Genomic DNA, 14,087 nt, shown 5'->3' with positions numbered 1-14,087 from the left:
ACATAACGCCATTTATAACAACTACGGTAATGTTGCACTGTAGTACGATGATTGAAATACAAGCCAAACGGATGTTATCCAGTTCGGTTGTACTTAGAAAAAAAAAAAAAAAAAAAAGTAGTTTCTCTTTCGGTTGTTTATGGCTGTACACGTTCACGCAACGAGTACAGCATTAAAACCATACTTTCATCATTCTCTTTTGCTGTTATTGAACTTATGTAACTAGAAGATGGATAAAGTTAGTCCATTGTAATTTGATCTCTCATAAAATTGGACTGTCATAAGACTAATGATCGTAACCTGAACACTACAGCTACCTGTACACTATATAAACTTTATTACATCTTTACATACTCGACACCCAAAAGTACTGTACAGTAAATTCTATAGTACTATATACTGCATAAATATAATTTTACTTATTGCGCCGTTGTGGGATAATGGCTCCTTTGACTGGTCTAGAGTTTCGAAAGAAGGTGTGCGGTGGCCGTAAGCTTTAAAATCGCTCAGCGTTGAAAATCGCTTGGCATCGGCGGCCAGGAACGGAACCCCTGCCGCTAACCGAGGGCCGCCTGTATGTTATGACAGGGTACCTGTAAACTTTGCTGACTTGCAAATATCAAGCATCAAAATACGAATAAAAAACTATAACTATGTAATTTATAACATATACGTACAACCAACCTAACAAAAATTACGACATAGAAAAACTTAAGGATTTGTTTGACAATGCCAGAGAACCTACATTGATAGTAGGGGATTTTAATGCTCACAACCTGATATGGGACTGTAATTGTACAATCTCAAATAGAGCAGGGAGTAAAATTGAAGAGTTCATGGAGTCAAACGACATGTGCTGTATAAATGATGACGAAATTAGTACATATTTTTCAAAAACACATGGAACATTTTCTTCAGTAGACCTAACTCTCTGTACAACAAATATAGTTGACAGAATAGATTGGAATATAGTTGATGACTTGCACACCAGTGATCATTTCCTAATATTAATATCCTTATTACATAATAATCCTGCAAAACATGTTCCTCACTATAACATTAATAAAGCAGATTGGGAGAAATATGAAATGCACACAAGAAATATCCAACCATTTGAATCTTATTTAAAAACAAGAATTGTAAATAAATGGCAAAATATATGGAACGAAGAACCTGAAAGTAATAAATTAAAACAAATAAAACCTGACACTACGAAATGGAGCTCCATATATCAGAGAGAAAGACACACAAGTAATCCTGACACGTTTACTTATAGGCCACACTCGTCTGACACATGGGCACTTAATGAGCAGCCCACGTGACCCTGCTCCAGAGTGCTCAGAGTGCAAGGTATTGATAACTGTCAGACATATATTGTGTGATTGTCCAAAGTATGACCAGCAGAGACTGTCAACTTTTGGAAGTAAAGTAATAAAAGATATTTTGTCAGAATCTTTCACATTTTCAGTCGTTCCTATTATGACGTTTCTAAAAAACTCTGATTTAATTAATAAAATATAAAAAATAAGTATATATACAAAAACCTCAGAGCAATTAATGAATTTTAGATCAAATTTTTAAGTTTCTTGACTATTTGTTAATTTTAATAACATTTTTAGTATGTATGGAAATGTGAGTAAATGGATTTATTGCTTGTTTGTATTCTAGTATGAAAGTCTATGCCTCTGTGCATTTTTTTTACCTAATTTTAATTTATTAAGTATTATACTATATGACCTATTTGGTCCCAGTTATTGGCCTTTGGCCTAGACCTGGCATTTTATCAAATCCTTCGGGCCAGCCCTATGAGAGCTGAAAATCAGCTCAGTGGTCTGGTTAAACTATTCTTATAATAAATAAAATAAATAAACTAAGGTACAATTATATTACTGTGGGAAAGAGAGTTCCCCTTGGCAAGTACTGGACCAAGGGTGCAGCAGGATGAAGTTGCAGATATGTAACTTGTGCAACTGCAGGGCAAAGCAATCCGAAGTGAAACAAAACATCCACAGGGGTGTACTAAAAGTGTCAAGGAACAACTCCAGCGGTAATGGCAGGCAGCATCATCACCTCATTACTCAAGATCCAGAAAACAACTGCCATAATGCTAGCAAGAGTAATCCATTACCCTTCGTCCATAGGGGAGTGAAGGAAAACCATCCACCTTAAGGCATGAAAAGATAATTACAGCCGCTAAAAATTCAAGTTCAACAAGCATACCACCAGTGAGGAGAAAACTAGCTAATTACAAAAGAAACTAATGATAACATAGTTACAACACCTACCTTAGAAAAATGCAGCTAGACAATACAGCTGTCAGTATAAGCTCTCTCTCCTCGCTCTCTGTACTTTAATATTTGCTTTGACGTATAAGTTATATTTTTGTTCCCTCTCACGGTGATAAGAGAGGGATTTTTTATGCATTTGCAACATATATTTCATGGATAAACATATTACTTGTAAATGTTACTTAAATTTTCATGTTTTCCATTTATGCATTTCTTTAGTAAATTATGTAAAATATTTAAAGAATACATAATGAATCGCAGTCTTCTCCGAAGCTTTGGAGTGATGCTGGCGGGGATAACCTGTCAATTATCTTGACAAATTGGCAGCGAAGGGTAGAGATTCTTGCCCACTGGCTGGTCAAATTCTGTGGTCCCCACTCATGGTAAAAAAAAAATTCTCTCCTTCATAAATCTGAATTTCCTTCCTTTGAAATCAGTCATAAGAATAGCACTTTCCAAAGTTATAGTCTTTTTCTGCCATAAATCAAGAATAGTTCCCTCTTGAAATTTAGTAAGAACAACCTCTCTCTCTCTCTCTCTCTCTCTCTCTCTCTCTCTCTCTCTCTCTCTCTCTCTCTCTCTCTCTCTCTCCCGTAATATTAATGTAAGGGCAACACCCCGTATATCTCAGTAAATAATTTGTATCATAGAAATCTATGTGAGTCACACGAAAAATGAAAAAATACAGTAATTGATGAATGAATAGTGTTGCTCTATAAAAAAAGAAAGTGAATTAATTATGATTGTAGAGATATACAGCTTATAGAAAAAGCTGCAAATTAGTGAAAGTTCCCCCAAGAATAGTGAATAATGTGTTCTCCAAACCTTAGCAGATTTCATTACTTGTGGATTCTCTGGAATCTGATAAAATGATAAAATTACAGCAATGTATTTTAGCAGAATGTCCGGTAAATATGAAAGAGTTATCAGACAGTGGACTGAATACACCCAAGTGGACGTCATCATGAGTGGATAATCCGTTAAGTATGCTATGGGTGTCAGACAGTGAACAAACAAACACATTCATGACCAGATCTTTTCTATTTAGGCCTGAGAACATGGACAGTGAAACGAAGTCATGCACGCAACCAACACTTTCTTGGGAGCGCCTGTGATTGTGGACAGTGAATGAACAAATAAATGAAAACACACTCACAATCAATGTTTGGGTGCACCTGGGAGCTTATACTGAACAAACGTGCACATGACCAACCCTCCTCTGCATATGCCTATGCAAGTGAATGATGAGCAAACATACACATGCACATGATGCTTTCTTGTGTGTCTCTGTGAGATTGAAAGGTGAACAAATGCATTCACACGTTTGCACAGGGTATATGTTTGCTTGCCTCTCTCTCTCTCTCTCTCTCTCTCTCTCTCTCTCTCTCTCTCTCTCTCTCTCTCTCTCTCTCTCATAATACTTGAAGAAACAATGTTCATGTTTATCTATGTTGCATGGGATTTGTATACCTTATTTTACACCTAAGTAGGTATGTACTGCTGTGGATACATATAGGTATTTAGAAGCATTTTATCTTACAGATGCATATCTGATTTCATATTGTATACATAATTCAATATTTTAGATTAGTTCAACCGTGCATTGCCTACAATTCCTAACAAACTGTATGATTGTGGATATTTAATTGCAGTTAGACGCTGGAGAAACATTTTTTTGTACTTGATTCACTTATTTCATGTGAATTTACACTTTGTGAAATTGGTGTTCTCACCACTTAACACTTTTTTATTCTTATAGATCATTCTGGCATAAGTAAAGTAAGAGCGCTTTATGTATACAACATATAAATTATTTATATTTTGTCTTTTTCCAAGTGTCAGCAGATCTTATTTCATCTTTTCTTGTAGGATCAGATTGATACACTCGAGCAAGAGAAAGAAAAATTAGAAAAAGAGAAACAAGAAATGGAACAGCAAACTTCACTGAAGCTTAATCTTGTAGAAGCTGAAACAGATGAAAAGATAAAGGTTTGTATCTGTTTCATAATATTGTTAGTAACTAAGTTTCATTGGTAATATATATATATATCCACATCCATAAAATGTGAAGTGTATGGAACTTTCTCACACCATAATTTTCATCACCTTTGCCATTACTGTTACTTGTGCTATTATTTTTCTGATTCCATTACTGACCTTTCATCCATATACTAATTGTAAAAATCTTATTGCTAATATATTTTCTCCATTCCCAATTACCTTTTTGGAATTTTATGTCGATTACAGGCACAGTAACTGTCCCCTATATCACTGTAGGACACTGAGTTAAGCAGTTGGGGCAGCAGCACCTTCCACCACACTGCTGGGTGATAATTCTTTTGCTAATTAGTACCTTGTGCCCCTCACTGGCTATATGAAGAATTTTCATTGTATTCTCCCCTTCCAAAACAACCCCTTTTCTGAATGAGTGCCTTTACACAGCCTTACTGCCTCTCATCTCCTGTGGTGCCTGGCCTTCCAACCTTGGAAATTTCTTGAGGCCTCTTTCACTGCCAAATCTCTTTTTCAGTTGGTTTGTTCATAGGCAGTGTTACCAACATTTTACCGAGGCCACTATTGCTAACCATTGGAAAGCAGTTTAAAAAAAAAAGGCATGGGTTTGATGTAAGAAAAACCTATTTTTGGTAGTCGCAGTTGAGTCCTCAAAGGAGTTACCCTCCATGGTATGTGCCAGCGCCCCATGGTGACTAGATTAATATAAAAGAAATATCTTTTACCCTGGTCTTGTAGCCGGGTATTGTGTTGTAATGATAAAGAAGAAGGCATTTTGTCTCTTCTTTAGGAAAGCTGTACCCATTTTCCTACGTCACAAAACTGCAGAAGTGACTACTGTGCATGCTCGTTGGCCATCTTGCTTTACTTTTGAGCCAGTAAAAAGACCAAGAACCATTACTCTGTTGGTCAAGGCCGGATGAACCTTTTCCCAAATCCCTTGCCTTTTAGTCAGGGAAGTTGGAGGGTTTTAAGGACACAACAGCAATAACCAAAAATAGGTTTTTCCTATGTCAAAACCTGTTTATTTTGTTTATAGAGTAGTTGCTGTTTTGTCCTCAAAGGAGCATTACAAAGAAATTAACAGATGATGAAAAACTTAAGCTCCCAAAATTTCAATCCCAACAATCCTAGAAATAAAACTAAACCACTTCTGGTCCGAGGTCAAGCCACAAGTTTTGGTAACAAAAAGACAAGAAAATAAATAAGAACTTAGGTTTTTAGTGTGAAGTTGTTTAGTGACTTTCCCAAGTATGCTACTGATGGTTGCGGTCTTGTCGCACCTTCCCTAGCAATAGTCAGCATAACCACCCTTTATGAAGACCCTGGTTTTCCTCTGTAGTGCCTATTGGGTCAGGATTAACCATACCACCTAGTGATACGCAGTGTAGTCAAATTTGTTTGAGCTCATGGCAATAGTGCTTTAAGAATACCGTCTCTGATGACCAACTTGTACATTCAGAGACCTCGTCTTAAGAGACATCTAAAGAAGACCAATGATGTACTTACTTTCCTGATATCCTGCAACCTAGGAAAGGAGCGTGGGTTTGCCTTTTTAATGAGGGATAAAAATTATTTTTAGACCTTGTAGATAGAGTGGCTTATTCTTGATAGGGTGTATATTTCCCTCTTAAAGGATCCTCTTTCTTGGCCAGGAATGATGGACCAGGGGACAATAATACTTGGTTATCAGCAGTTTGTGTGATATATTGTCCCCATATAAGAGAGCCCAGTTCAGTAATGTGGGTTCCTGATGCTAATGCAATCTGGAAGATCACTTTTTGTAGCATGTGAGTTGTGGTTGTGTAGGATCCGCTGAATTGGGGGGTACATAAAAGTTTCAGCACCTTATTCAGGGACCAAGTAATTCTAAGTCTTTCGGGAGCGAGTCTTTGTAGAGCAAAAGCATGCAGAAGGGAAGTGACAATTTCTGTGCTGGAGTCAATCCCAAATCCATAAAGCAAGGGTTCCATTAATACTGCTTTGTATGCAATGATTGTGGTAACCACAGGATGTTTGTCCTCAAAGGGGTATATAAGAAAATTTGAAAGTTGCTATAAATATCTCAAAGAGGACTCTCATTATAGATATAATCTAACCATATTTTCTATAAGGACTGCTATTGCTTAACCCTTAAACGCCGAAGCGGTAAAAATCAAAACCTCTCCTGAATGCCGGGGCCGGTTTGGAGTGAGCGCGGAAGCGGAAAAAATAATTTTTTCAAAAAATCACAGCGTGCTTAGTTTTGAAGATTAAGAGTTTATTTTTGGCTCCTTTTTTTGTCATTTCCTGAAGTTAAGTATGCAACCATCAGAAATGATAAAAATTATCATTATCATATATAAATAATGCGATATATGATAGCGCAAAAACGAAATTTCATATATAATTGTATTCAAATCGCACTGTGCGCAAAACGGTTAAAGGTAACAAGTTACTTTTTTTTCGTTGTAATGTAAACTAAATTGCGATCTTTTTGGTATATAACACATTGTAAAACGATAAAAGCAACACAGAGAAAATATTATAACAAAATGATGCATGAATTCGTGACGCGTGGACGTAAAAAAATATTTTTTTTTTAAATTCACCATAAATCTAAATATTGTTATAGAGACTTCGAATTTGTTTCAAGATGAAGTTAAATGATGGAAAATTACGATACTGTAAGAGTTTTAGCTTACAATTGCAGTTTTTGACTATTTTGGACGAGTTAAAGTTGACCAAATGTCGAAATTTTTTTATAAATTTTATTTTATATGCAATATTTCGGAAATAAGAAAAGCTACAACCTTCAAATATTTTTCCTTTAACTCTACATGAAATTGCACACAAATTTTCATATATAAAACTCTATGAAATGCCTAATATGAAACGGAGCAAATTTTCCGAGAATGCGATGTACGCAATTCGGAGATTTTATGGCGGAGAATCCTGCGCGCGAGGGAAGGAAAGTTTTTTCATAAATTCACCATAAATCGAAATATTGTGCTAGAGACTTCCAATTTGTTGCAAAATGAAGGTAAATGATTGAATATTACTAAAATATAAGAGTTTTAGCTTACAATTGCGTTTTTCTACCATTTCGGTAGTCAAAGTTGACCGAACGTGGTTTTTTTTTCTATTTATCGTGATTTATATGCAAATATTTCGAAAATGAGAAAAGCTACAACCTTCAATTATTTTTCGTTGTATTCTACATGAAATTGCGCACATTTTCATATATAAAACTTTATGTAACGGCTAATTTAAAATGGTGCAAACATTACCACAATCGCATGTATGATTTTTTCGGAAGAGTTACAGCGCGGACGTAAGGAAAATGTTATTTTTTTCATAAATTCACCATAAATCTAAATATTGTGCTAGAGACTTCCAATTTGTTACAAAGTGAAGGTAAATGATTGAATATTACTAAAATATAACAGTTTTAGCTTACAATTGCGTTTTTCGACCATTTCTGTAGAGTCAAAATTGACCGAAGGTTGAAAATTTGTCACTTATCATTTTTTATATAAAAATATTTCAAAACTGATAAAAGCTACAACCATGGGTTGTTTCTATTTGTATTGTGCATGCAATTGCGCACATTTCCATACATAAAACTTTATATAACGGCTAATTTTAAAATGGTGCAAACATTACAACAGTCGCATGTATGATTTTTTTCGGAAGAGTTACCGCGCGGACGTAAGGAAAAGGTTTTTTCATAAATTCACCATAAATCGAAATATTGTGCTAGAGACTTCCAATTTGTTGCAAAATTAAGGTAAATAGTTGAATATTACTACAATATAAGCGTTCTAGTTTACAATTGCGTTTTCCGACCATTTCGGTAGAGTCAAAGTTGACCGAAGGTTGAAATTTTGGCACTTATCGTTATTTATATGGAAATATTTCAAAACTGATAAAAGCTACAATCATGAGTATTTTTTGTTGTATTCTAAATGAAATTGCGCACATTTTCATATATAATACTTCATGTAACGGGTAATTTAAAACCGTGCAAAAATTATGTCAAAGTGACGAAATAATTTCCGAGATGTGTCACTGATACTTTTTAGTGCGATAAGAAAGAAATTCGCGCTTGCGCGCCTGCGTAACAATTGTAAACAAAACAACGCCTTGATCCGTGAACTCCCAGCATCCCCCAAGGCATGTGATTCAAAAGTTTTCGGCTGGTAGGCCTATAAGTATTTTTCCGTGAATTTTTAAAAAAACGTTTTTGAGTCGACGTATGGTACGTCCATTCGGCATACGGGGGACATTTTGACTTGACGTTTAATACGTCCATTCGGCGTTTAAGGGTTAATAGATGTTTTTCGTAATTTTTTTGCACTAGATACTTAACCCTTTAACGCCGATTGGACGTATTAAACATCGATAATGTCCCTTCCCAGGCTACGCTCGTTTAGCCGAGGAAGCCTTTGTAAGGGTAGACAAAGTTCCCAAGGAGACGGTGATCTATCCTAGGGACCAGGCACAGTTGGCATGGGTCCGCACTCTTTCAGAATGGGAGTTCATCAACACGAAGTTGATGCCAAATAAAGGTTGTTACACCATGTTCGTGGTAGGGGATAACATCCCGACCCCTTGTACTTCCAAGATTGCAGAATTAACTCTGCAGGCCGGAATAGAGGAGAAGCCAATGCCTTAACTTAGAGAGACAGAGCCTACTTCTCTGCTCTTTCCCGGAGATTTGGAGTGTTGGGTAGGCGCTCCGGAAACTTTCACAGTGGGCAGACTTGACCCAGAGTGTGCTTCCACACAGTTTAGTGAAAGGCTACCCAGAATTCCAGATGCCTTGGTAAAGGCAGAATTCGAAGCTAAATGTAGACTGAGTAGGTCGATCAATTCCGTTAGTACAGCAGAATTGACGGCCTCTGTCTACTTTGAGGAACCTTTATTCCGGGTCCTAACAAAGTCGCTGCTGCAGACTTTCCAGTGTGACCTGTATGACTTTGTGGTTGCTAGGCAGAATTGCAGGAAGCATGTCCTGGCCTACGCTTCCATCAGGCACGAGCCTAACAAACTCATAAGGCTTCGATCTGGGGACCCAAATTCTTCCCTGAGGACGTAGTTAATGGCGTCATCAGTGAGGCAGCTAGGGCTAATCAGAACCTACGTGTTCACTGGGGCCTTCCCTTCAAGAGGAAGTTTGTGGCCTCCGGACCTCAACCCAAAAATAGGAAGAGGGTCAGGAAGTATCAGCCCCTTCAGACCTCTCAGTCACAGACAGTGGTGCAAGCAGTCCCTGTCTCCCAGCTTGGTCAACCTTCGACGTATAAGGCACAACCACAACAACAATTTGTCCTAGTACAAAGTCAGCCAACTCAACAGCCCTCGAGTTCGGCTACATTCATGACCTCCCCTGCCTTCAACGCTTCGTTTGAAACGCAGGGAACTTTTCAAACCTATAATAGGCAAGCAAGAGGAGCTTACCGGCACAGAGCTGGTTCCAGAGCTACCTCCAGGGGCAGAGGTTTCAGAGGAGGCAGAGGAAGTAAGGCCTCAATCAACCAATGATCCTTTCCAGGTAGGTGGGGAACTGTACCTCTTCCGGGACCATTGGACCTTCTCCAGAAGAAGGCAATAAAGGTCAGACACCTGAAGTTTCAAGGACGTTTGTTCACCGTGCCAAAGAAGGACACGGACAAACGAAGAGTGATTCTGGATTTGTCTTCAACTCATACATTCAATGCGACAAGTTCCGCATGCTAACCGTCTTGCAGGTACGGACCTTACTTCCCCGTGGGGCCGTCACCACCTCTATCGATCTTACAGACGCTTATTATCGCGTCCCGATAGTGAGAAGCTTTTCTCCCTACCTAGGATTCAAACTAGGAAGACAGGCTTACTCGTTCAGAGTAATGCCATTCGGGCTCAATATAGGGCCCAGAATATTCACCAAACTGGGAGAGACAATAGTTCAGGAACTAATAGCCTACCTAGACGAATGGCTTATTTGGGCACCCAACGACAAGGAATGTCGCAGGGCAACAGCCAAAGTAATAAAATTCCTATAGTATCTGGGATTCCAGACAAACAAGGAAAATTCCCATCTCATTCCAGCGTCTTGCTTTCAATGGTTAGGAATCCAGTGGGATCTAACCACACACAAACTATCTCTTCCGCCAACCAAGTGCAAAGAGATAGCGAAAGCTACGAGAAAATTTCTAAAAACAGACGGGCTTCTCATCGTACCCAAGAAAGAGTATTAGGTTCACTTCAGTTTGCTTCACTAACAGATCTCTTGTTGAAAGCAAGGCTGAAGGACATCAACCGGGTATGGCGGAAAAGAGCCAACAGCAGACTCAGAGACAAAATCTCCTTGATTCTGCTGATACTAAGAAAAAGACTACATCCATGGGCAATAATCAAGAGTCTTTCCAAGTCAGTTCCATTCCAAATTCCCCCACCATCTCTAGTGGTCCACACGGATGCCTCTCTGAGCGGATGGGGGGGCTATTCTCAGCACACGAAGGTTCAAGGAACATGGTCGACGGTATTCCGCTAGCTTCATATCAACATCCTGGAAGCAATGGCAGTTTTCCTGACCCTAAAATGACTAGCTCCGGCCAGGAACATTCATATCAGACTAGTCTTGGACAGTGCAGTGATAGTTCACTGCCTAAACAGAGGAGGCTCCAAATCAAGCCACATAAATCACGTGATGATAGCGATCTTTTCGCTGGCAATGAAACATCATTGGGACCTGTCAGCTACTCACCTGGCAGGCGTACGAAATGTAATTGCGGATTCCCTATCCAGGACAACTCCGCTGGAATTGGAATGGTCCCTGGACGCAAAATCATTCAATTGGATTTGCCTACAGATTCCAGGTCGTCAGGTGGACCTGTTCGCCACGGAGTCCAACCACAAACTTCCATGTTATGTGGCTCCCAATTTGGATCCTGTGGGTCACGCCACAGATGCGATGTCCATAGACTGGAACAATTGGCAGAAGATTTACCTGTTTCCGCCAATAAACTTTCAAAGGGCAGATAGCGTTGGTAGCACCCAACTGGCCGAAGAGCAATTGGTTTCCTCTTCTACTAGAGTTGAAACTTCGGCCCAGAAGGATTCCCAACCCAAAGCTGACTCAGGTGGTACAAACTCAGACTGTGTCAGCTTTCTTAAGAGTTCTGAATGCCCTAACTTTATGGACTTCATGAAGTTTGCGGCACAGAAAGATGCTAATATTGACCCACTAAACACACTATTTGTCGAATCAGACAAAAGAGAATCGACATTCCGGCAGTATGGCTCAGCAGTGAGGAAATTAGCCATCTTTCTAAAAGAATCAGATGCTCAGACAGTGACTTCGAATCAGGCAATTTCATTTTTTAGAACTCTGTTCGAAAAAGGCCTTGCCGCTAGTATTATTACTACGACTAAATCCGCCCTGAAAAAGATATTTCAGTCTGGCTTTAATATTGATTTAACAGATTCGTATTTCTCGTCTATACCTAGAGCATTTGCTTGGCTGAGACCAGTAAATCGACCTCATACGGTCCCTTGGTTTTTAAATGAAGTACTCAAGTGAGCTTCAGATACTGACAATGAATTGTGCTCTTATATAACCCTTCTCAGGAAAACATTATTTTTACTGAGCCTGGCCTCAGGTGTTAGAATATCAGAACTGTCAGCTCTCTCTAGAGAACCAAATCATATTGATTTCCTCCCGTCAGGAGAAGTTCTGCTTTCTCCGGACCTGAAATTCTTGGCAAAGAATGAAGACCCTCAGAACAGATGGTCCCCATGGAAAATTGTCCCTCTTCCACAGGACCCATCTTTATGTCCAGTTATTACACTAAAGTCTTATCTTAACAGGACTTCTAATAGGTCTTCAGGTCCTCTTTTTATTAGAGAGAAAGGTGGAACCATTTCCTTAAAAGGCATCAGACAACAAATTCTTTATTTTATTAAACAAGCTAATCCAGATTCGGTTCCTCAGGTACATGATATCCGAGCAGTAGCTACCTCAGTTAACTATTTTCATCATATGAACTTTGATGATCTCAAAAAGTATACGGGTTGGAAATCCCCGACAGTATTTAAATTCCACTATCTAAAGTCTCTAAGAGGCCCTTATATATTTTGCAGTGGCTGCAGGAATTGTTGTCTTACCTGATACAGCCTAATTATGTAGTTTGTGAAGTTGGATATCATTAATTATCATTATTTTGACCGTATTACCTTTTGGTACTCCCTCTCACCTACCTGCCTCGCTTGTTTTCCCCCCCTTCTTGCCTTTTTAGATCGGACTGGATTGCTTATCAACCCACTCCTGTACTTTTGCATAGTTCATTATTCATATAACTGTATATTCATTACGTATGTTCTCTTTCCTGGTGATGGTATGAACTTGGCCATATATGTTTTTTACACTATTTACTCCTGTTTTGGTTACTGTAAGTAAAAGGCTTATTTTTCCTTTTATATATAATATGTTTTAGTTCTTATTCTCAATCTCCCAAGCTTGTATGGCTGATTCGCTGTTACTATTTCACTGGGCGACACAGGCCAATCCCAGAAAAGGGATTTTGACAAAAGAAAAATCTATTTCTGGGTGAAGGCCTGTGTCGCCCAGTGAACCCATCCCTCTCTTTCCTTTCACCACCCTTTAGCTGGGCCACGCTTGGGTGCGTATTCAGGAATGTAGATCTTGGCAGAAGAAGTAGGGACGAGCGGAGGGATTTTGAGAGAGGAGAGACCTAATTGGCTGGAGGTCTGTGGTAGTGTCATCCACTTGCCTGTTATTATTCCGACACCTATGAAGGTGATCGATCCAGGGGTAGTAACTCTGGCATTCCATATGGTTTTTTTCTCTGGTATATTTAGCAATTATTTATACCTTAAAATGAGTGCTATAAGGGCATTTCACTGGGCGACACAGGCCTTCACCCAGAAATAGATTTTTTCCTTTGTCAAAATCCCTTAAATAAACAGAAAAGAGAAATGTTGTAAAATAATATATATAATTGGGAAAGAATGCAACAATATTAGTGCAAAAAACTTTTGACAGTTAAAATTGTTGGAACGGGGTTAACTGGAATGTTTGAGCATTTTTTATTTTTCCCGAAGCTATTATTTTAATTTGAAGTACAAGCAATACTAATATTTGAGGAGGTTTTTATGATCCATAAGATAGGCTAGTAAGTACAGCAACAAATACAGGTATACTAGAATGTCAAAGCTGCTCTGTGCACTACAGATGAGTGTATACTATATGCTGTCTAATGCTTCTTTATTTAGTGCATAGCTACCGTAAAACACTGTAAGTATACAAAAAAATTCAACATTAACAAAAATTAAAAAAGAGGGAGCAGTACCAATACCTTTCACTCTCACCATTGTGTTTGTTGTATGGTATTAGTATTAGAAGTAGTAATGACAGTGGACATGGATTGGCATAGCTGGGATACTGACTGCAACACTGCAGTCATATCTGTATAGGGATATCTAATGCTGAAACTATGTTAGTGTTAATTATTCTACAGCTCGTGCTTTGGTGATTATAATTAGAATACTACATGGTTAATACAAAAGTTTACCTGAAAGAAAAGAGATCGCCAGCTGGTAGTGATTGCAGAGAAATTTTGTTTTTAAGCTATATAAGAATATATGTTTGCTTGATAAATGATTGTTAAAGAACTGAGAAAAACCGAGGTCACAATTATCCATATTACAAAGGTGCACTTCCAGTTTATATTGCTTGTTATAAGTGTACCACTATGCATTTCAGGGACTGCAAGTCATCATTTTTCTCAAATATCTTTTACA

General features: G+C 38.3%; 1 protein-coding gene across 2 annotated transcripts in view; it reads left to right on the top strand.

The window, feature by feature from the left end:
• The window catches only part of LOC135220847 (centriolin-like), a 601,514-nt gene that overhangs the window by 570,819 nt on the left and 16,608 nt on the right, over nt 1-14,087 (top strand). For both annotated transcript variants that reach the window (XM_064258407.1, XM_064258408.1), the window contains exon 16: nt 4,158-4,277. In XM_064258407.1, the coding sequence (XP_064114477.1) occupies nt 4,158-4,277 (120 nt within the window). The remainder of the gene's footprint in view (nt 1-4,157; nt 4,278-14,087) is intronic.

The sequence above is a fragment of the Macrobrachium nipponense genome, chromosome 2 (genome assembly GCF_015104395.2).
Source record: "Macrobrachium nipponense isolate FS-2020 chromosome 2, ASM1510439v2, whole genome shotgun sequence".
Classification (NCBI taxonomy): Eukaryota; Metazoa; Arthropoda; class Malacostraca; order Decapoda; family Palaemonidae; genus Macrobrachium; species Macrobrachium nipponense.
The sequence above is the reverse complement of the archived record's forward strand: the minus strand, read 5'-3'. Positions and strand labels throughout refer to the sequence as shown.